Source organism: Zootoca vivipara, chromosome 16, assembly GCF_965207765.1.
Source record: "Zootoca vivipara chromosome 16, rZooViv2.hap1.1, whole genome shotgun sequence".
NCBI lineage: Eukaryota > Metazoa > Chordata > Lepidosauria > Squamata > Lacertidae > Zootoca > Zootoca vivipara.
In genome coordinates this window covers 31,204,051-31,227,107 of record NC_142599.1, presented here as the reverse complement: position 1 = coordinate 31,227,107, position 23,057 = coordinate 31,204,051, and the positions used below count along the sequence as shown (strand labels likewise).

Below are 23,057 nucleotides of genomic sequence, written 5' to 3'. Positions count from 1 at the left end.
TCTTTTCTGCTGCTCCAGAGAAGCGGACACGGAGCAATGGATTCATACAAGAAAGAAGATTCCACCTAAACATTAGGAAGAACTTCCTGACAGTAAGAGCTGTTCGGCAGTGGAATTTGCTACCAAGGAGTGTGTTGGAGTCTCCTTCTTTGGAGGTCTTTAAGCAGTGCATATGTCAAGAATGCTTTGATGGTGTTTCCTGCTTGGCAGGGGGTTGGACTGGATGGCCCTTGTGGTCTTTTCCAACTCTATGATTCTATGATTCTAAGATATAATTGAGTTCCCTTCTTCTCTTTCCATGGTTCATTTTACATATATTATATCCCTGCATATTTGACAAAAACTATGCCAATCAGTTTTCCATTATTACATCCATCAAAACTTATTTACACTGTTGAATTTATCTTAATGCTGCCAGGGTTTTCAGCTGTACATTTTCCCTATATTCAAGAAACATTTTCCAACCTTCTTTAAATGTTTTACTTACAGGTAGGTAGCCATGTTGGAAGGAATTTTTAAAAACATTTTACGGTAGACGAAAATGGAATCAAATCACTACCACACAGTGAAAGATATACTTTACACATCACTTGGGAAGACAGGCGAACTAATATCAGTGTACCGGAAGAAGCAAAGATCACCAGTGTTGAAGCAATGATTCTTCAACATCAACTTCGTTGGACTGGTCATGTTGTGTGGATGCCTGATGATCGTCTTCCAAAGCAACTACTCTATTCCGAACTTTAAAATGGAAAGTGTAATGCTGGTGGTCAACAAAAGAGGTTTAAAGACTGTCTCAAGGCAAATCTTTAAAAAATGTAGTACGGTATTGTGAAACCCTGGCCTGCGAGCGCTCCAGTTGGAGAACAGCCTTTACCAAAGGTGTCATGGGCTTTGAAGAAACTCGATCTCAGGAGGAAAAGGAGAGAAACGTGCTTGGAACACCGTGATGATCACCAAACAATAAAGAGCAATTTTTTATCTATCTTTTGTACCAGTAATATTCTCCCCGAAGGGAGGTGCACCGTTCCTGGAGGTACTGCAATACCAGGTCGATGCATGGAGTGGACGGAGCAAGCCCCTATTCCATCTCCCAGCTCCAAAAATCCATTTAATATATAGTCCTCAAATAGAGGACATATCAGATATTAAACTGATAAGAACAGATACTACACTTGATCTTAGCCAAAAGGCCGAGAAGCGATGCAAAATGCAACAAAAATTACGCGGGTCTCCTTTCCGGACGGATTTTCAGCTGTCGGAGGGCAAGTGATGTGGCAAAGCGCTCACCGCTCCATTGAACTCAGCACCATTTCCAATTTAACAAAATACACTCGGACAACGTTACTGCTTCTATTGTCCAGCTAAGCAGCCTCTTGGTGGACAGTTTAATCTCAAAAATAGTGGATTTTGTCGATCTTGTCAATTTCTCAGCCGTCTGCCTGGTTGCTCTGATGGCCATTGGTGCTAAATCTGCATAAACCCGCCCATTTACCCGCCATGCGCCGCGCCACTGTTAACTCGCTGCATGCCTTTGATTCCGTTCCCTTGAGAGCATCCTGCAAAAACACAGCTGTACAAGCTGAACTTTTGTGCTGACAACATCCCTGCTCGCTAGCAGAGGATTGTTTGCAGGAAAAATGTTCCCTGCAAAACACTGAAATGCTGAAAAGAAATTCCTGTAATGCCAGGACAGCAGAAAATCTATCTGGTTTCCTAGACCCTTTGAAACGATTGGCCAATGAAGCCAGATTCTTTTCGTTTACCTGAAGATGTACTTGCTTCTGCCCTTTTAACTTTGATTTGAGCATGAAATATACAGCTGAATCCTGAATGATTCATATGATTTTGTTTATTTTTATTGATTTTCCTTAATTGAATGCATTGAAAATATCTCCGTTTGAAAATTAACATGCTTCAAGCACATTGAAATGAACCACAACTATATTTGAGACTGGGATGGAAGCTTCTGTCAATTTCGGTTCCCCCAGTTTCTCATTTTTCAAATCTTAAATTCAGTTCTCCACGTTCTGCAGCAATTTGCAAATGTTTGTTTGTTTGTTTGTTTGTTTAAAAAAATCCTCAGGAAAATTCATCAGCATTTCAATACAATTTTCCCCTCATTTTGGTTGCATATTGTTTTGGAGAGTGTAGATTTGATAGATTCAGCATTAAATGTGCAGGGAGTTAAATTTCTCCTCCATCCCTAATTAGAGCCTGGTTGCAACTGTAACAAAAAGGAGGCTTGTGACGCATCAGAGACTCCCAAATTAATTTTGGCATACCGTTCCATGGACATATTACTTCTGAATGTTTAGTTTTTCATTATTGTTGTCCTTTTATTAATAATATTAATATCTTCAATTTAATAAAAATCAAAAATAATCTGAGCAGGATTTAATCCGATAGCTTTCATATACAGTTACTGGGTTGCAGGGTATATAAATCCTGGGAGCCACCCCCCCAAAAAAAGAAAAGCAGTGTTGGTGGTGGTAAAATAACTTAAGAAAGCTGTTAACTTAATAATACCTAAGCACTTCCCTGGGCAAATTTTCAGTTCATTATAATTTAAGGATTCCCCTTAAATCCATAAAGCCTGGTGTTCTGTGCTGTCAGTGGCTATCCAGATGCAGATCACAAAATGGGGGAGCAGACTTTGCTGCTCCCCCCCCCCCCGTATCCAGTGCCATGCTGCCTCTGAATAGGAGAGTCTAGGGCTTGCTGATCAGAAGGTTGGCAGTTCAAATCCCCGCAACGGGGTGAGCTCCCGTTGCTCGGTCCCAGCTCCTGCCCACCTAGCAGTTCGAAAGCACATCAAAGTACCTTCCAGCGGGAAGGTAAACGGCATTTCTGTGCGCTGCTCTGGTTCGCCAGAAGCAGCTTTGTCATGCTGGCCACATGACCCGGAAGCTGTCTGTGAACAAACACCGGCTCCCTCGGCCTATAGAGCGAGATGAGCACCGCAACCCCAGAATCGGACACGACTAGACCTGATGGTCAGGGGCCCCTTTACCTTTACCTATGTATCAGGTGAAGACATCCCTGCCCCCACCCTGTGAAGAACAGTGTGAACAATCCCATGTAAATGCAGCTTCAAACATAGTGTGTGTGGGAATGACCTCACTGCCAATATAATATAATATAATTAAAATATAATATAATATAATATAATATAATATAATATAATATAATATAATATAATATAATATAAATGCATTTGTTCTGATTTGATTGCAAAGAGGTTATATAGCAATGAGCATTCATTCTGATGTCATCCTGATTTGCTTGCGCACCATTTGCATGTGCAATAATCCATCCCACAGCGCATTCCCCCATCTCTCTCTCTCTCTCTCTCTCTCACACACACACACACACAAATATGTTGTTACAGGACACCAGAACATTGTGAATTAAATTGTGCAAACCTAAATTTCTCAGTGCTGTATCCGCTTTTCATTATTGCTGCTATTATGTTTATATCTCACTTTTCCTCTGAGGAGCTCAAGGTCATATATGGTTCTCCATCTCTCCATTTTATCCTCACCACAATATTGGGTGGTAAGTCAAGATAAGAGATAGTGACTGGCCCAAGGTCACCCAGTGGGTGGTTTTAATTCTCGTCTCCCAGTTATTTTTCCTCTAACCACTGCACCGCACTGTCTCTCACTTGAATCCCTCCCAGAAAATACTGACCCTCTGGAGGTGCCCCAGTGATCCGCTCAGTACACAATGACTCACATTATCTCCATGATATGGATGAGGGTGTCCCCACTGACCAGCTTGAGGAAATATTCTTCTGCCCCCTCGTGTCTCTTCTTCCTATGGGGGGAAGGGGGCTGATCAGATCTTGAGTAAGCGAGAGTCTCCAAGGTTCGCACCTGTAGGGAGAAGAGAAATGTGATTCAGTTCACATTTATAGGTGAACCTATCTAATCCACACTTTCATACCCTCCAACATTTCTCCAATGAAAATAGGGAAGTCCTATTCAATAATAATAATAATACCCCCATCTGTCTGGGTTGCCCCAGCCACTCTGAGCGGCTTAATAAAACATTAAACATGGGGAAAACTTCCATATACAGGGCTGCCTTCAGATGTCTTCTAAAGGTTGTACTTATAGTTACTTATCTCCTTGACTTGGGGGTCGCATAAGTCCACACCCTCCAACATTTGTCCGATGAAAATAGGGACATCCTAAGGCAGTGATGGGCAACCTTTTGAGCTTGGTGTGTCAAAATTCACCAAAAAACCGAGCATAACTCGGGTGGTGTGTCACTTCGAGAAAAAATAATAATTTTGCGATATTTATAGTTTTAATAACAAAAATGTATAATTTTAATATTTAACCCCTTATTTATCACAAAGTGCCCAGAGTTGTTGAGCTTTTTGGGGGGAGCTGTTGACCAAAGTTTAGGAGGTTTTTTTGGGGTGTGTGCAAAAGTTGCTTTGCTTTTGGGGGGGGTGCCCCAAAGCTGCTGCGCTTTTTGGGGGGGGGAAGAGAAAGGAAATAAATGACGATTAATACCTTCGCTGGAACTAACACGCAGCACCGACACAGTCTGCCAAAGCGCCAAAAAAAAGCACAGAACGGGTTAAAAAATGAACGCTGTTACACCCAATCATAGTCTGCCAAAGCGCCAGAAAAAAAACAGCACAGAAAGTGTTAAAAAACCAATCTCTGGCTACCAACAACAACAACAACAACAACAAAGGTTTTAACAGCGGAGACAAGCTGTAGTGTGAGGAGGAGCGGGAGAACAAATTGGGGGCGGGAACCAACAACAACAGCGTAAATGGGTCGATGGGGCGCGTGCCAGCAGTGAGGGCTCTGCGTGTCACGTCTGACACGCGTGTCATAGGTTCGCCATCACTGTCCTAAGGAAAAGTGGGACATTCCAGGATCAAATCAGAGACTTCTGTAAATCTGGGACTATCCCTGGAAAATAGGGACACTTGGAGGGTCTGTGATCTGGCTGGAAGGCTTTTCATATGTTCGTAACTCCAGTGCCCAGTTCAGCAGAACAAACTGCCAGGCCCCCAAACACTACTGGGCTGGCTTACCGGTACCACATTTCAAAGGAAGCGAAGCAATACACATTGCCATGTAAATAACCCCCAACTTATCAAGTCTACATTTACCTCACTGCAACAACAAGAAGCTTAATATTTGGTGGGTTCAGTAATAAAGCTTCCCAAAGTCCTTGTTCTACCTGGTTGGAAACCAGGGTCAAAGTGTTTTCTGCTTGGTTTGTGTGTACCAATTATGTATGCGCGTGTGCACCTGTATGTACACACACACACACACACACACACACACACACACACACACACACACTCATAAATAGTCGATCTGCCCAACTTGCCATAAAATTACCCAGCAGACCATCGGTGTCAGGCGACATATTGCCAAAACTCCCAGGCTCAGCATGACTTCAAAACCAGAGATATAAGGCCCTTATTTTGGGCAACCCAGAAGAGCAAACCTCCTTCTCAAAACCTCCTGCCCCCCCCCCCGAGATGCTCACCCAGGTGACCAGCGGCCCCGAGACAAAATCTTCCAGCATCTCAGTGACATCTCCATCCATGGTGCCACCAAAGGGGCGCCCTCTCCTTGTGGGTGTTGGTTGCGCCTTCTGTTCTGTGCTATGCGCTTAAAGCTTAAACTTCCTTCCGTAATCTTGGGCTGATGAGACTGGTGGGTGGGTGGGGGGTGGAGGGAGGGAAGCAAGAGAGGAAGCCACATAGGATGAAGGGACGGATTTCTTAATTTCCGCCAGGCAGGAAGCCGCCAATGCGAAACATGTTCTCGGCGGAAGATTTCCAATTCTCAGCGCACCAGCCTGAGTGAGACATCGCAGGCTTGCTTTGCAGGAGAGGGCAAAAGCTGACTTCATTTCCCGTCCTCGCTGCAGAAAAACCACACTCGAGAGGTGGCAATGGAGGAACGGAGAAGGCAGAAGTCATCTGTCGCCGCCTCAAAGTGGCCCGTCAGGTTTGTGGTCCGAACTGTCTGTTGGTGGAAGAGGCCTGCCTTTCGCACATCCGTTATGCCACAATCCTAATAGCGAGCCAGGCTTCGAGGCGATGGGACCACGAGGCAGGAAGCTCCACTGACTTCTGTCCTGACACATCAAGGGCAAATACCTCCAGGTTCAGGGGCCAAATGTGGCTTCTCGGGGCTCTCTGCAGACCATATCCCATGGCTGTAACCCTCACTGGCCCTACTGAGTGTTTTTGCCTGGCTAGAATGTGTTCTTGAACCCTGATCCTGCCTCTTGCTGGCCTGATTGAGGGGAAAGGGTAGGAAAGTATGTGGACCACCACTAGCCTGTGGTTCAGTTACAATTTTGATCTTAATGGCTCCACCCACACTTGCCTCTGGCACCACCCACAACTAGCATGTGGCCCTTGGGAGGTTGCCCAGGGGGGAAGGCGGCCCTCGGGTCGAAAAAGATTCCAGCCCCTTGACCACTGTGGCCACATTCACAGCACAATTATACCACTTTATATGGTCATGGCTTCCACCAAAGATTCCCGAGAACTGTAGTTTGTTAAGGGTGCTGAAAGTCCCGTATCCCCCTTCACACAGCGCTGCAATTCACAGCATTCCCTGGGAAGAAGGGTTGGTGATTACACCACCCCCCCCTCTGGCAGTTGTAGCTCACCAGACAGGACATTCTGCAAATGGGGTACTACTACCAAGAAGGCCCTGTCCATAGCTGCCAAGTTATCCCTTTTTTAAAGGGATTTTCCCTTATGCTGAATAGGCTTCCTCGCGAGAAAAGGGAAAACTTGGCAGCTATGGCCCTGTCGCAGGCCAGCGCCAATCGATTGCAATTCCAATTTTGTGATTAGACACAAGATGAAGCAAAACGGGGGAAATGCATTGGGTGCTGAAAGCAGACTCTGTCGGCACATGATGCAGTCAGGGGCACCAGTTGGCCACGATAGGAAACTGAATTTGTGGCAAACTGAGTGCGAGAACATTAGCGCCTGAGAAAAATACGAAAGATGGTTTCATCCACGGGCCTGTTCGGTCTACTCAGCTAAAAATAAATCTCTTGTTGTGAGGAAACCCTGTTTTAGCTTCTGCTTCAGATTGAGCTAGAGACACGTTGGGGAAACTATGAACCCTTCTTTAGTTTCAGAAGGGCTGGAAAAGCATCATGGACATGGAAAAAGTGGCGCCTTTTGTTCCTGTGGCAGCAAAATAGCTTCCACTCATACATGATCAGAGGATGACAACCCAGCGCCCACAGGTGCCTGGGCGCCCACCAGCAGCTATGGCACCCACGAAAGGTCCCAATGAACACCTCCCCTCAGAAATCCACAGGGGCCAAAATGAGGGGGAGCATGCCTGCACCATTTTGGTTCCTGTCTTTTACTGCTTTTAGATGCGGAAGCCATTTTGTGCAATTACCACCAACTTATTAATCACCTCCTGAACAACTGCCTCAAGGTGATTTACATATCTACAGGGGTACCTCGGTTTAAGAACAGCCCTGTTTACTAACTATTCGGTTTACGAACTCCGCAAAACCGGAAGTAGTGTCCCGGTTTACGAACTTTACCTCGGTCTAAGAACGGAATCCGAATGGTGGAAGGGCACCGGTGGCGGGAGGCCTCATTAGGGAAAGCGTGCCTCAGTTTAAGAACGGTTTCGGTTGAAGAACGGACTTCCAGAACGGATGAAGTTCGTAAACTGAGGTACCACTGTAAATGCAATTAATTAATTAATTATCATACCCTGTCCATCTGACTGGGTTTCCCCAGCCACCATACCTTTAAAGCACTCTTATACCACTTAAACACCTATGGCTTCCCCCAAAGAATCCTGGGAACTGTAGTTTGTTAAGGGTGCCGTGACTGGTAGCTCTGTGAGTGGTCTCTTCACGCTTAACAAACCTACAGTTCCCAGGATTCTTTGGGTGAAGCTGTGACTGTTTAGAGGCTTTCCCCCAGCTGGATAAATAAGTCTTTTCCACAAGCATCCACCTCTGTTAGGGTTTTAGTGTTGCTTTAAATGTTTTGTGGGTTTGTTTGTTTTTTTTTGCATTTTTAACTGGTTTAAATTACGTGTAAATCACCTTGAGATGGTGCTTTAGAAGACGATTAATAATTCAACAGGAACAACAATAGCAGCAATAAGCAACTGAATGCTATCTTGGTATGGGCGCACCCTCAGTTAACAGAAAACCACAATAAAGAAATCCGGTATAATTTTTATTTCAGGCAATAACGTCCAAGATAACGGAGTCAAGACAGAGAAGGGATTCAAAGCAGCTGCATACATATCCCTGCCCTTGTAAAGGCCAAATCCTAGAAGCTGTGAGGGGGAAATAAATCAGCCCACCATCCCTTCTGCATAGGTGAGGGTGGGCGGTGTTGTGCGTCTCTTGCTGTCAGGGTTTAGGAGATGGGTTAACAGCCGCGGTGTCCCAGGTCTCAGAGCTGAGATAGGATGTTGCTGGCCAAACTGCAGGTGAGGCCTGTGCCATCCTCTTCTATGTTGAGCGCCTTCACCACGCCATCTTGGACTACCAAAGAGAACCTGTAGGGGGAGACAGAGATGGAAGACACACAGAGCTCAGGACAAGCAAAAGTTCTGTTTTGTTTTTTTTACAGCTGGATGAGGAGAGAGTTATCTGGGGTGACTTAAGAAGGAAGCTAGGCCCCATCTGCACTATACGTTTAAAGCAGGGTCAGGCCACTTTAGAACAGCCATGGCTTCCCCCCAAGAACCTTGTGAACTGTAGTTTGTCAAAGGTGCCGGGGCCCCTGTTCCCCTCAGAGAGCTACAGTTTCCCAAGCAGGCACCAAAAATGGTACAATATCAAAGAGCAGGGAGTTCCAAAGTGCAGGCGCTTCAATGCCAAAACTTAGTGCTTTCAAAAACAGGCAGAGCTGCAACCACCTGAGCAGTTCTAACAGCCTATCTCTCCAGGGTGGATATGTCAATTTTGGTGCTCTCAGTTTCTCATTTTTCCAGTCATTTTAAATTCAGTTTTCACATTTCTGAGGCAATTTGCTATATATATATTTAAACCTGATTAGAGTCCTTCAGCATTTTAGTGCTAATTTTATCCTGAGAAACAGCATTTTTTAATACAGTTTTGACTAAGCTACACATTTTTTGCAAGCAATTTCTGCACGTACATTTTTTTTTAAGAGATTGGATTCTTTAGCTGTGATTCCTGCATGGCAGGGGGTTGGACTAGATGACTCTTAAAGAGTCCATTCCAATGCTACCATTCTATGATTCTATTAATGTATTCAATTATGCACATTTCCCCCCAATGTGCACATTTTTGTAAACATCTTTTGGTTGGAGAACTGTGTCACAAAATTGAGATGCATGCAAATTTCAAAGCAGGGCCGTGTTTTGGTTCTCAATTCTCATACTGTTTTGGAAAGAGGGGATTTGATTTGGCTTTAAACGTAACTGAAATGAATTTCTTCCCATCCCCCAAGAGAAGATGCAGAGGCTGGCTCTTTATTCTTTTGCCCTTCTGCCACCCAGCTCCTAAAGTTCTGCCTCTCCTATCCCCAACCCCCAGTTCCCCTTACCGTTTGGATCGTTGGGTCCCAAAAAGTTCCCGGAGTGGCTCTTTGTCCAGCAACAGGTTTGTAGCCTGTGTGAAAGGGGAAACAATTGGGTGTGAACTTGGAGGAGAGAAGGGAGATGTATACTGGCCCTGTTATAAAAAAACAAAAACCTGACACCCAGGGCCAGGGGTCCATGTTTTGCAGGCATGATTAAATACTGCCAGTCTCAGCTGTCAAATGGACTCCTGTTTCCTGGAATGACTCCGGCCTATTTTCCCTCGCTACTCCTTATTGCCAGGATCTGCTTCCCGAACACCTCCAGTTGACTCCCTCAAAAAAACATCTTTTTCTCAGGAGCCTTTGGATCTTTCCCTTAGCCCTTAGTGGAGGAACCTCAGATCAACGGGTTTATTGTGATTCTCCAGACCTCTTCTTCTGCGTCTCCACCCCCATCGTTCTGCCCAGACACTGAGGTCCAGTGCCGAGGGCCTTCTGGCGGTTCCCTCGCTGCGAGAAGCCAAGTTACAGGGAACCAGGCAGAGGGCCTTTTCAGTAGTGGCGCCTGCCCTGTGGAACGCCCTCCCACCAGATGTCAAAGAGAAAAACAACTACCAGACTTTTAGAAGACATCTGAAGGCAGCCCTGTTTAGGGAAGCTTTTAATGTTTAATAGGTTATTGTATTTTAATATTCTGTTGGAAGCTGCCCAGAGTGGCTGGGGAAACCCAGCCAGATGGGCGGGGTATAAATAATAAATTATTATTATTATAATTATTATCCTCAGGACTCTCCCCCAGGTAACACCCCTCACTGGTCCCGATTTGCACCCTCCTTGAGTGTTTTTGGCCTGGCTGGAATGTGTCACTGAAATATCCAATTACGATTCTCGCTTGCGTGGATGGAGGATAGAAAGAGGGTGTGGGTGTGTGAGGGTGTGGGTATAAACTAACCTACTTACAATTTACAATTGTTGCTCTCCCCCCCCCCCCCAGCCGGCACTGGCATGTGGCCCCTGGATGGTTGCTTAAAAGGGAATGTGGCCTTCAGGCTGAAAAACGTCCCTACCCACACGATACTTTATTGCAGCCTTGTGCAACTGGGTTCCCTTCAGATGTCACTAGACTCTTGTCTCCCATCAGCCTCAGTTGCCTGGGGCAGAGTAAGGAGGGTGGTAAAGATGGCGCAGCTGGGCTGCATAGGCGAGGGGTCTTTCCGAGCCTCCGGGGCACTTGGGCAGTACCTGGCCTTACTGAGCAACCGCTGGCACCAGGCCTGCTTCCTGCTCAGACATTCACCTCCTAACTTGATCTGTTGTTTTTCCACATTGATTGCAGACAGTGGTCCCTAAGGGGTGAAGACCTAGCACACCTGTTCTTTCTGAAGTGGTTATGGACATAGGACCAATCTATGCAAATAAATAAACAAACCACCTTTAAGTGTCAAACTGACAGCAGTATGTATGGAGGTATATGAAGTGGCTCTCTGGGGTCTCAGACAGGGAGAGTGTCTTCTCCAGGTGTGCTGCTCAGGATCCTTCATACCAGAGATCCTAGATATGTGTTTCAGGGCAGCAAGGAGGACAGAAAGCCTACGTCAGCGGGCCCCAAACTAAGGCCTGGGGGCCGGATGCGGCCCAATCGCCTTCTAAATCTGGCCCGCGGACGGTCTGGGAATCAGCATGTTTTTACATGAGTAGAATGTGTCTTTTTATTTAAAATGCATCTCTGGGTTATTTGTGGGGCATAGGAATTCGTTCATATATTTTTTTCAAAATATAGTCCAGCCCCCCACAAGGTCTGAGGGACAGTGGACCGGCCCACTGCTGAAAAAGTTTGCTGACCCCTGGCCTACGTTGATACTCTGCAACAGGGGCTCTTAAGGACATTTCATCAAACCACGCCCTCCTGTCCATCAGCAGGGAGTGCACAGTGTTGAAGCAGACACCTCCACCCCCACCGGCCAACTTTGATAGGTTAGCTGAAGAGCCTGTCAGTCACCTGATGCCAACATGACATCAGATGATTGTCCGGTGGGTGGACCCCTGGCCACCTGTAAAGTTGACTTGTTGGGGTGGGGGTGGGGGACAAAGAGCTGGAATAAGGTTCCTCTAGACCTGCCCTACGACAAGAGATGCCAGTACCTTCCCAAATGCTCCTGTGGGATCAGCCAACATCCGGACCTGAGGCGAGAAAGCAAAACACAAACATTTAAGGGGACCACCGTTATTCAAACAGGCAGAATCGCTGCAGGCTCAGCAGTGATGTCCAAGAAGCACGGACCTTTAAAAGGAATTTGTTACAAAAGTTTAATGACTGCAGCCATTCAAATGGGAGGACTGTGCCTCTAGGCTGATCTGTGAATTTCAGTTTCTCTCATTTCCCCAATCTCAAGTTCAGTTCTCCACATTTTCACATCCGTTTGAGATTTTTTTAAATTTAAGCTCTCATTAAAATGCATTGGCATATTAATTTCTCCTAATACATACATCCCTTTGTATTCAGATTTGCCCAACGTACACATGTCCACAAAGTATATTTCCCCTAATATTATGCTTTCCTTATGTTATTTTCACTATTAGATGCAGACTTTTCCGTATCTGGGGCAGAATTCCCCTTTGCCCCCCTTGCAAACAAAACAACAGGGAGGGGATGCCTGAATTGTACTTTTAACACTGACTGGCAGCGGCTTTCCACCTTTTTAAGCAGGAGTCTCTCCCTGAGCCCTGCCTGGAGATGCTGGGGATTGAACCTGGGATGTCCTGCTTGCAATGCAGATATGCTCTGTCACAGATCTACAGCCTTTCTCCTTTATGCAAGACCAGAACAGAAGGACTTTGGTTAGATCCTGCAAGGCAGTTCTTACATTGAAAAGGAACACTCTCTGTTGCAAGCCAGCTGTTGCATAACAAACGGAACAGCCGTTCCCAGAGTTACACAAGCAAGTGCAGTGTGCCTGCGGGACAGAGCAGAAAGCACTTCTAGGAGAGAGACATGTGCTGCTTTGCTGAGGCCAGGATCTTGGCATCTTTCCACCCCCTCCAGACAGCCTCACCCAGCCACCCTCCCACTTCTACCATACACAAATATACCTAATGCCAAATTAATGGGAATATAAAAGAGAGAGAGAAAAATGAAGAGAAAGATCTCTGTGTATCTGTCTGGGCCTGTCAGCCAGCATTTCCCCTAAATTTCAGATAGCTAAGGGTGAATACAGAAAGCAGCTCTGACTTTTTTTTGCAGCCTAAGGCCATAGCTTAGTAGAAGAACACCTGCTTTGCATGCAGAAGGTCCCAAGTTCAATCACTCGTGGCATTTTCAGATAAAGCTGGAAGAAACTCACTGGAGAGTCACCGCCAGTCACTATGGACGGTGTATTTTTATGAACCAATTAAATCTTTGTGTGTTTTTTTTAATTGAGCGGTATATAAATTTTGTTAAATAATAGATACGACAATGCTGAGCTAGATGGACCAACGGTCTGACTCAGCAGAAGGCAGATTCCTCTATTCATTTAAACCCTGCTTGCCATTCTTTTATAAAACAAGTGAAATTTATTAATACAACAACAAAAGGAAACTATTATTATGTAGGTGACTCCTTGCTTGAGGAATGCTCTCCCTGGGGAAGCTTGCCTATTGCCTGTCATCAGATCGCTTTAGGAGCCAGACAAGAATATTTCTTTTCCGGTAGGCCTTGGCCTTTGGCTCTAAATTATCTGTGGCCTGTGTTGTAAGAATTGGTACCCAAGTTTAATTCCCCCACCTCTGCCCTCGCTGGCCCTTTCCCCTTGGGTGTCTTTTGTTTTTTTAGATTGTAAGCCTGAGGGCAAGGGAAGCATCTTGTTTTAATTGATTGTACATAAGCCACTCTAAAGAATATACAAAGAGATCGTGGACAGGACAACGGCCTGTGCAGTCCAGCCCTCTGTCCTTGCAGTGGGAAGCCTGCAAGCAAGACCTGAGTGCAATGGCAATTCTCCCCCCTTGCAATTCCCAGTAACTAGTATTCAGAGGCAGACTGCCTCTGGCATTGCAGGGAGAACAGCCACCTTGGCTAGTAGCTACCGGTAGCCTTCTACTCCAGGAATTTGCCTAATCCAAGTTGATGGCTGTTACTACGTCTCATGGTTCCGGCCATATTTTTTTTAGCTTCCCAGATTAGTTTGCAGCAATCCATCTCCCTCTGCCACTACAAGTATAGGAAGAATTCCCTCTGGCACTGTTAACTTTTTATCCTCCTCTCCCTTCCGCTATCTAAATTCATTAACTTACTTGGAATCTGAAGAGGTGACTTGTTTAATGAGGAACCTTTGCCTATCTGGAGACACAAGCAGGGCCTGGGAGAATCACGGAAGCACCAGAGAGAGAGCATTTTCTGTCCCCATTGGGGCATTGCCTCTTTTCTTATTTGGGTTGGTACAGAGCTGTGATGCTCTATCCAGCCAAGCCCAGTTCTAGTGGGATTGAGAGAGCAGGGCTCGAGAGCCAAGCATTTAACTCATTACCAATCCTTTCCCTGCGCAAAGAGCCTTTAAAACATGCAATGGCTGGAGGACCCGGATATGAATTCCAGCCTCCAGCTGCTAACTGGGAGCAGATAGGAAGCTGTGTTTGGTCCCTGTAGCTCAATATGATAAATTGTTGTAATCTACTGGGTCATTTGGGTGAAGGGCAGACTACTACTACTATTAATAATAATAGTAATAATGTTTTTTAAATTTGACATCTTTCCGCAGGGCCTGCAAGACGGAGCTGTTCGTCTGCCCTACCCAAGAAGGGCAGACTACTACTACTACTATTAATAATAATAGTAATAATGTTTTTTAAATTTGACATCTTTTCGCAGGGCCTGCAAGACGGAGCTGTTCCGCCTGGCCTTTGGGCTACTTTAAAATGAGGCTGCATTTAAATTCTTTTAATTTAAACTGTATTTTAACCCATATTTTAATTAATTGTTTTTCTTTCTTTTACGTCTTATTGTAATTTTATTGGTGTTAGCCGCCCTGAGCCCGGTTTTGACTGGTGAGGGCGGGGTATAAATAAAAATTATATTATTATTATTATTATTATTATTATTATTATTATTATTATTATATGCCAAAATGGCAAACTCATTGACTGGCAGTAGCTCTCCAGGATTTCAGACAGGGAGTCTCACCCAGTGCTACCTGGAGGTGCCATATATGAAGTCCGAGGTGTGTATGTGGGGGGGGGGGAAGCAAGAGACAGAGACCATAAGGACTAGGAAGTTGACTGTTTTAAAAAGTATGACTCTCCCATTACCTTTCCCTCGGCTTTGTGAGCCTTTCCCCACTCGCTCATGACGAAGACGTCGTTGACAGACAAGCAGGCGATGACCTCCACTCCTTTGCCCTTCAGCTGTCCTGCCTTCTCCACGTAGCCTGGGAGGTGGGTCTGTGTCAGGGTGTGAACAAACTATCAGAGACTTTCATGGGGTGACATAAAGGGAACAGGGGAAAAAGAATAGCAGAAAGCAGAACCAGGGATGGGGAGCCCGCATCTTTTCAGATGTTGTTGGATTACAACATCTCTCCTGTTGGTTGGCCATGCTGCCTAGGTTTGATGGGAGTTGGGCGTCTACTCATATGGAGTCCGCATGTTCCCCATCCCTGATGTAGGTGTTCAGGCTGAGAAAAACACCATTCTTACTAGACCCCACTCCTAATTATTAGCCTGAGGCAGGCCAGCTTGCCAACTGTGGTTCTTGAGGGTCATATCTGACCACAATGACAGCATCGGTTTAAATGCTAAGATTTTTTTACTTAATTCTTTTTTTAAAAAACAAAACAAAACCCTTCATTCAGAGGGCCCCAGGGTTGTTTACAAAAGATTTCTTGTCGTTCTGGCTCTCCTACAGCTCTTGCCAATGTCCCATCAAGTTTGGATTCAAAGACTAGTATGGGTGAGGCCCCAAATACACCAGCCTGGCATGCCGGCTAATGGAATTCTCAACAGATAAAAGACTTGACATGGAAGATCAGTGCCAAGTATCCTGGGAACCTTATGCTGCATGATATGGAGAGGGCAGAAGAATCACACTAAACGCTAACTTTTGTTTTTGTATTTCATTTGTTTGTTTTTTCATACCATTATTGTCATTCTGGGGATTTCGTTCATGTTTTTTGTTATTTGTGATCTGTAGCCTCAATAAAGGTATATTAATTATGATTTGCAGAATTAATAAAGAATAATTAAAGAAAAAAGATTGGGACTGGGCTGGAGGGGTGTGTGGGGAGATGGACACACCCAGGTCTTACTCACTTTTGAACAACCTGGAGTGAAGGCACCAGGCACCCCAAACAAGATCCCCTTCTTGCCTGTGAAGAGGCTCGCCACATTCACCTTGTTGCCAGGGTCACCCTCGTAGACCTCCACGTTGGGCAACTTGTCTCCAACCTGTCAGAGAGAGGAAAGAGCGGTAAAGCCCACAGAACTCGCCGGAGGAGTGGAAACCTTTATCAGCCTGAGGGCCACATTCCCTTGTTGGCAACCTTCTGAGGGCCACAAGTAACCCAAACCCTGATCAAGGGGAATGAGGGCACAAAGCCGCAGCTCAGTGGGGGAGCATCTGCTTTGCATGCAGGAGGTTCCATTCTCGGCAACTCCCAAGTCAGGCTGGTGATGTCCCCCCTTCCTGAAACTCTGGAGAGCTTCTGCCAGTCAGTGTAGACAAAACCCAAAGGTCTGACTTGGTATAAGGCTGCTTCTTATGTTCCTATCTTGCTCTGGTGGTGGGGACTCCGAGGAATCAACTGAATTCAGTCCTAACGGATGTGGGTTTCCCTGCAGTCCCCTAACCTTAAACGTATGTGGTAAAGCAAGGTTTGGTATTCAAATGGGGCAGACAAGGAAAGGTTAGATGGATCTTCAGCCTTTCTCACCTTTGAAGGACTACAATTCCCATCATTCCTGACCATTATTGCATAAAAAGAAACCTAGAGCAAGCACCCCCAAACTCGGCCCTCCAGATGTTTTGGGACTACAGTTCCCACCATCCCTGACCACTGGTCCTGTTAGCTAGGGATGATGGGAATTGTAGTCCCAAAACATCTGGAGGGCCGAGTTTGGAGGTGCCTGACCTAGAGGTTGTGCTCTACGGGGCTAAGTGCTTTCCCACTGCCCTTCTCCCACGAAGCTAGACCCTAGAAAGTCATGTCCCATTTTTATCTGATGGAACCCTAGAAAACCTCTGCTACAGGCACAGCTGGAAACATGTAAAGCTTTAAGAAACTGAATTGGACTGGCTTTAAGTGTGGGCTTAACGTCTGGAGCGGCTGTGCTCTTTCCCACTGCATTCCTTGGTTAGACATTCACTCTTAAACTGGGTGCGGCAGCCCCACAGATCAAGGGTGGCTGCCTTTCTACAGGGTGAGGGATACACCCAATTTCTCTGAGGCTAGGGTGTCTCTTTCCCACTTAGGGCTTGTTATTGCAGAGACCAAGGACCAGTGATCTCGGGAACCATCTGTCCTCAGTGAAGCTGTTCTTCTGCATGGGGGTGAGTGGGCTTGCTCTATGGGGCTAGAGGAGGTACTCTTTTCTAAAGGCTTTCGATAGCATGGACTCCAGAGCTGGTAGGCTACAGGGAGCTGTTAAGCAGCCTGTTCCCTCCCCCCAGTAAACAGATCCCAGACTACTATGAGGTTGGAGGTTTTCCCCCTTCTTTTTGCAATGGGGCTTTCCAGTGCTGCCGTTCTATAGGACAGAGGAGTCTCCTACTCTCTATGGGGCTGTTCATTGGCATGGCAGCAGGGTTTATTACACAGGCGTGGGGCGGGGGCTACTTTTCTCTAAATGCTTTCTATTGCATAGGCCCCAGAGCTGATGCACTGTGGGGAGCTGTGAAAGAGCCTATACAGTACTCACTGGGGCTGCTCATTTGCAGGAGAGGGCTGGGCTTTCTATTGCACGGATCCCCAGATGGAAATCTATGGGGCTGGGGCTGTTCTTTTGCAATGGGGCTTCCAAAGCTGTCCCGTCCTCTGCGTCTGTGGGGCTGTCCTTGTCCATTGCGGGAGGAGGGCATATTCTGCACAGAGACCCTGGGCAGATGCCCTATAGGGCTGCCTGGGTTCCATGGGGCTGGAAGGGGGCGCTCTTTTGCAAGGGGCTCTGGAGAAGAGGGGTGTTTTCTCTCTCTCTGCAGACTCCCCTCTCCTAGGTCTCACCTTGAGGGCCGCCATGGCTGGTGCTCCGGTTGCAAAGGCCCGCTGAACGATCCCTGCTGCCGCCCAACCCTTTCCAAGAGGGGAGCCTGAACTTGCTCCCCAGCGGCGACTCAGCCAGCCCAGCACCTCCGCCCCTTTCCACCTCGTTGCCATGGAAATCGCGGGAGTGACAGCTTGCCACGGCAACCCCGGCCCTTTGAAGTTCTCCTCCTCCAAGTCGTGCAGGCGCAAAGCACCCAGGCCCGCTCTTTAATTCCACCACAAGGGGGGCTAGTGGGAAAATTTGCATCCACCTCATTTGCATGCTTCGGAATTATCACGATCGGCTCGGCCAGATTGTCCCACTTCTACGACCGTGTTCATGGAAGATAATCTTACTCGGCTACGAGTGATTTACAAAGAAGAAGAAGAAGACTCAGAAATAAGTCCCCCTGATTTCAGTGACACTTACTCACAAGTAGGCGTGCAGCCTATATTTGCAGGATGTGAACATATGGACATTTATTTCCTAAAAGAGATCGAAATCCTATGTGCGTCCTATTGAACACCGTGGGAAATTTGCTCTCGAGCTCTCAGCAGGCAACCCTCTCGTATGTTGATCACTTGGGATTAAACCTCATGAAGCTCAGTAGGACCTACTCCTGAGAAAATGTGGCACAAGCATGGGCTGCAACAGGTTGCAGTCTTTATGTACATTTTCTCGGGCGTAAGCCCCATTGATGTTTAGTGGGGTGGTTCACTTCCGAGTAAGACTTTCCATACGCTACGTGTATTTGGGAGTAGGCCAATCCTTGCGCGCACAGATTTCCATGTTTTTTACTCGCAAAGTAAATCCCAGTGATTTTAGGGGCCTGACTTGGGAGTTGTGTCCCATAGGTTTCAACAGCATTTATTTCCCGAGGAGACACAGGAGTAATCTGCAAGGCTGCAAAGCACCGCAGTTCAATGCTTACTTGGAATAAGACTGTTGGACAGAGGAAGTGACTTCCGAGTAAGCACGTGTAGGATCGCGCTTGCTTGCTCGGGCTTCTTTGCATTCTAATTTCAAACGTTTTGGCTTTCGAGTTGCGTAATAAAGCATCTCCTCACTACTTTGTATTGGCACACATAAGTCTGCCAGTTCTCCGATGTGCACAGTGTGCACTTTTTTTTGTATAGCGACCGCGCTGTTTACAAACACTTAACACTGTATGGCTATTTGACACATTTCCAAGCAACCTCGGGTTAGAAAACAAACGCTGCTCCACCCACAGCTCCACGTGGTTGGGAACAAAAATTAACCGGAACTGACTGGGGGGGAGGTCATGTTTCCCATACGCGCGGGAGGACCGTTGCGCATTGTCGCAGGAAGTAAGTGATAAAAGACCGCCGGAAGTGGGTGAGAAGAACCGGCCTTTCAACCAAACCGGAAGTTGTCCGAAGCTTATTACGCACGCACATGTTACCTTCGCTTGCTTAGGTGGCCGCTGTCCTGAAAACATGAAGCTCCTGACGCACAACATGCTTACCTCCCACGTGCGAGGAGTGAGGCCCGGGGGAGGATTCCCCCTTCGTATCCAGGTAACGGGGATTTCTTCAAGCCACTCCCACTTTTCCACTCTAGAATTGGGTGGTGGGAGCAGAGTATATATAACGTGGGGACTTGACATTCCGGGTCCTTCACACTCACCCACCACTTTGTTTTTGCTGCCTAACCGGAATCTGGTGTTTAGGGTTGCTGACAACAATCAGCAGTATTTAGTATCTTCTACTCTATAGTGCTTGCTATGAACAATCATTTGGTTTAAAAACAACGCTGTAAGGTAGAGTTTATTTAATTATTGTGTTTATATCCTATATAATGCTCAAGGTGGAGCATGTGGAATATAGCCTTGCTGTCTTATATCAAGTTAGAGTGTTGGTCCATCTAACTTTGTTGAACTGGCTGGTAGTGGCTCTCTGGGGTATCAAACAGAGCCTCCTTGGAAATGGTGTATATTATTTAATATTATTTATTTAAACACACACACATACATACATCCTCCCCCTAAAGCCACTTGTGAGTTATGTGACAAGTGAACTAGTGGCTTTCTAGTTCACTTTAGTTTCTTAGCCACAATAATACACCCACTCTCATATATGCAGCACATTTCATGTGCTGAAACGTCTTTATTTACATTGTTAGTAATCCGTAGACCATTATTGTTGTAGATTTGTGGTGCAGAAGTAATACACATCAGTTTTGTCATATCTGCTTACTGTCCAGTCCTATGTATATCTGCTTGGAAATAATCCCATTGAGCTCAATTGAGTTTATTTCTAGAGAGGTTGGGATAGGTTACAACATTAGTAAGTTTAGTGCCAAAATGGAATTCTGTACCTGGGACTTCACATGCCATGCCTTTGTTACCACACTGCATGTGACATAAAGCTCTGCTACAGGGGTGGCCGATGTGAGGCTTTCCAGATGCCATTGTACTACAACTCCCATCAGCTTCTGCTAGCATGGTAAGCGATGATGGGAGTTGTAGTCTGAGTGCATCTAGATGGCACCATGTGGACTATCCCTGTTCCCTCTGTCCTCCCCCCCTCCCCCCCTCCTACCTCTGGCAATCCTACTACACTTAGGGAAATGCAGGGGAGGAAATATTTGTTCCCTTGTTCTTTGAGCCACGCTGCTCTCCCATCAGCCTTTTCCCCCTCTAACAGGCCACAGAAGTGAAGGTGAACAATGTAGATTTCAACCCGGAGTTCACAGCGCGGATGGTACCCAAGGTGGAATGGGCAGCTTTGGTAGAGGCTGCGGAGAGTGTGAGTAATTGCCTCTGGATGTTTTTTGGGGGTAGGGGGAGACTGGCTAGAATTATAGAGGTATAGTCTTTTCCCCCTTCCTACAGCCAATTGCTGTTTATATTTGTGTGTGTGTGTGTGTGTGTGTGTGTGTGTGTGTGTGCGCATGCGCGTACACACACACACACACACAATTTCCTTCATTTACTGTAAACCACCCTAGGAATTTATGAACTGAAGGGGTGTTGTATGCATAAATAAACTTTTGTTTAGACTCCTGCACAGTCTGGAGAATGGACAGCTTTGTATGTCTCAAATGAACCAAGTGACATAGGAAGGGGAAGGAGACCACAGATTTTCAAGCGTGTTACTTGACTGGTGGAGATCTAAGGCAAAAGAGCATATAGGTTCCCTGCAGCCAGTCAGGACTGCCTGTGGAGAACAGGAAAGTTTTCCATCTCTGACTTGGTGGAGGTGGGCCCACCCTGTCTTCTGCCGCCACCTGAGCAGACAAATGCCAGAGTGAAGCTCGTGGGTGGTTAAAGAGAGATAACTGGTCCTTGAATAGTAGAAGGTTGTGAAAATAGCACAAACTGTTATTTTCTGCACCCTCCTGCAGTTGGGTCACCGATCAGACCTGCCCCCTGAGCCCATCCCTGACTTCGAGAGCAATGAGGATTTCCTTCGAAAAGTCCATCATGTGCTGATGGAGGTAAGGGAACCTCTTCTTTGCCTGTTTCCCATTCCAACCAACAGAAACCTGTCATAATGCAGAGTGTGACCACTTGCCTCAAATTCTAGGAACAAAATCTAGCAGCTTTCCAATGCTGTGATATCTCCACCTATATTCTCTCTCTTCACCTTGCCACTTCCTGTTTTCAACTCCCAAAGTGCTGCGCAGTTCACTTTACCTGCTGTTTTTATATTTCTTCTTGTGCAGGTGGAAGTGGTGGAAGGTGTGCTGAAATGCCCAGATACTGGGCATGAGTTTCCCATAACTAAAGGGATACCCAACATGTTGCTGAGCGAAGAGGAGACATGAGCTGGTTTGTGTCAATGGAGCTTTGAGAAGCAAGCCTTGCGGGTGAGGGGGTGGGTGGGATATGTTCCTGTGGAAAGCCCAGCACCCTTATTTTTCTGTTGGGGGAAGGAGATGTTCTGAATATAATATTGGGTTGCTTTTTTGTGCATGTAAATAAATGCAGGTTCTTGAATCTCAGTGAGGAGTGTCAATTTAACTGTGTGGATCTCGTCGTTGCCCCTTATTGTGCAGGTGCTTGATCTCCCCGTTTCTCAGCCTTATTCTTCACTGTTTTTAGCAGATGCTTCTCTCCTTCCTCCCCCAAGAGTACAGAGTGGGTTTAACTGTGCAACGGAATGAGCTTGCAGAGTTCTGAGGTCCCAGAATGAACGGCGGTATTTTAGACTGCAGGCGGGGAATGCCATTTTTGAATGCACTCCTTATCAGTTTATTTAAAAAACACACCTTGTAAGTAGAAAGCTAGCACAGCAGCAGGAGCAGGGAGGCTCTAGCTCTCCCTGATGGGCTAGGTTTTTTGTTTAATGTGCAGGGTGTTCTTTGCAAATCAGGACAGCTTTCCAGAGTAATCTGTGGCCTGCAGACGTATGTGGTTCAGTCTTCTGTGAACTGATGCAGTTTGTTCAAGCGGGCAAAGTGGCACTGTCCCATCACCGCTCAGACTCTGCCTCAGTTACCAGGAAGTAGAATTTCCTCATCCTGAACTTTGAGGGGGTTAGATGAGAAAGTGCATTCACCCTCCTAGAGCTCCAGTCACTATTACAGAGAATTCAGACAGGAATGGCAAAGTCTTTTTGATCTGAGGACCACATTGACACTCAGCCACCCCTCCAAGGACCACATGCCTCTTTCAGCTGGAACATGTGCCAGTGGTGGGTGGGGAAAAGCAGGCGGGATATTGGAGGAGATTCCAGAAATTTCTACAAATGCACAAAGATCTCTTCATCCCGGCAAGTAAGAAGCATGGATTATCAGAGTTCAACGACATATTCCACCCAGGCAAAATCACTCAGGGAGACTACACATCAAGATGAGAAAGGGGTGTGGCCCAGGGAAAATTCCAAGAGTCTGATAGGGAGGTGGCGATTTATAAAAAAATAAATGTTGCGATGATCACCTACCTGCATGGCTTATATAAAAGAATTAGATCATTTCTCGTGGAGAACATTATCAATGGCTATCTTAAGCTCTGCCTCCACTGTCGAAGGCAGTATGGGCCTCTGAATACCAGCTGCTGGGGAATCGCAAGTGTGGCAGAGTTGCTGTTTCACTCAGATCCTGCCTGTGGGATTCCCATTGTGTTATTATCTGGTCAGTGTGAGAACAGGATGCTGGACAGGACAAGCCTCTTCTTATGTTCTTAAGAGCAAGTCTTTGGGAAGAAAAACTGAACTATATATCAGAAACCCCCAGCATTTCACCCTCCAATATTTCACTGATGTAAACGGAGTTGTTTTTAAGACTTCCAGCTAGTTTATCCCAGTTGTCCACCTTATGGATGGTTTCTTAGGCCATT

General features: G+C 46.2%; 3 protein-coding genes, 1 long non-coding RNA gene and 1 other non-coding gene across 6 annotated transcripts in view; 2 read left to right on the top strand and 3 right to left on the bottom strand.

Moving 5' to 3' along the window:
* Nucleotides 1-5,677, bottom strand: part of CCDC88B (coiled-coil and HOOK domain protein 88B) — a 37,063-nt gene extending 31,386 nt beyond the window's left edge. Inside the window, exons 1-2 of the mRNA XM_035098004.3 lie at nucleotides 5,527-5,677; nucleotides 3,739-3,878 (exon numbers count right to left, since the gene is read on the bottom strand). Of these exons, the coding sequence (XP_034953895.3) occupies nucleotides 3,739-3,878; nucleotides 5,527-5,586 (200 nt within the window). The 5' untranslated portion in view covers nucleotides 5,587-5,677. The remainder of the gene's footprint in view (nucleotides 1-3,738; nucleotides 3,879-5,526) is intronic.
* LOC118076610 (U2 spliceosomal RNA) lies at nucleotides 1,015-1,205 on the bottom strand. Its single transcript, XR_004691518.3, has one exon. It is a non-coding gene; the product is annotated as a U2 spliceosomal RNA (small nuclear RNA).
* Nucleotides 5,678-5,776: 99 nt separating the features above from the next.
* Nucleotides 5,777-15,733, top strand: LOC148683146 (uncharacterized). Its single transcript, XR_015947542.1, has 2 exons — nucleotides 5,777-5,993; nucleotides 15,423-15,733. It is a non-coding gene; the product is annotated as an uncharacterized LOC148683146 (long non-coding RNA).
* PRDX5 (peroxiredoxin 5) lies at nucleotides 8,212-17,954 on the bottom strand. The gene is made up of 6 exons (XM_035098000.3): nucleotides 17,734-17,954; nucleotides 15,827-15,961; nucleotides 14,828-14,959; nucleotides 11,687-11,725; nucleotides 9,569-9,633; nucleotides 8,212-8,552 (listed from the first exon to the last, which is right to left on the bottom strand). The coding sequence occupies exons 1-6, from the start codon at nucleotides 17,884-17,886 to the stop codon at nucleotides 8,447-8,449; spliced, it is 630 nt and encodes a 209-aa protein (XP_034953891.3). The 5' UTR covers nucleotides 17,887-17,954; the 3' UTR covers nucleotides 8,212-8,446.
* Nucleotides 16,944-21,721, top strand: TRMT112 (tRNA methyltransferase activator subunit 11-2). Of its 2 annotated transcripts, none has more exons than XM_035098003.3 (4): nucleotides 16,944-17,063; nucleotides 20,422-20,523; nucleotides 21,122-21,214; nucleotides 21,443-21,721. In XM_035098003.3, exons 1-4 carry the CDS (start codon nucleotides 17,058-17,060, stop codon nucleotides 21,542-21,544), a joined length of 303 nt encoding a protein of 100 aa, XP_034953894.1. In that variant the 5' UTR covers nucleotides 16,944-17,057; the 3' UTR covers nucleotides 21,545-21,721. The 2 variants fall into 2 exon arrangements, with proteins under 2 accessions (XP_034953894.1, XP_088516118.1); XM_088659992.1 differs by lacking the exon at nucleotides 16,944-17,063 and adding an exon at nucleotides 19,114-19,293.
* Nucleotides 21,722-23,057: the final 1,336 nt, after the last annotated feature.

Bases quoted from the DNA above. Each gene is read 5' to 3' on its own strand.
- PRDX5 (XM_035098000.3), bottom strand. From the start codon at position 17,886: ATGGCAACGAGGTGGAAAGGGGCGGAGGTGCTGGGCTGGCTGAGTCGC. The intron at 14,960-15,826 runs GTGAGTAAGACC...ACCCTGACACAG, and splicing joins TCACTCCAGGTTGTTCAAAA to ACCCACCTCCCAGGCTACGT. The intron at 11,726-14,827 runs GTAATGGGAGAG...TTCTCGCCTCAG, and splicing joins CTCACAAAGCCGAGGGAAAG to GTCCGGATGTTGGCTGATCC.
- TRMT112 (XM_088659992.1), top strand. From the start codon at position 19,213: ATGAAGCTCCTGACGCACAACATGCTTACCTCCCACGTGCGAGGAGTG. The intron at 19,294-20,421 runs GTAACGGGGATT...CCCCTCTAACAG, and splicing joins GATTCCCCCTTCGTATCCAG to GCCACAGAAGTGAAGGTGAA. The intron at 20,524-21,121 runs GTGAGTAATTGC...ACCCTCCTGCAG, and splicing joins TGGTAGAGGCTGCGGAGAGT to TTGGGTCACCGATCAGACCT.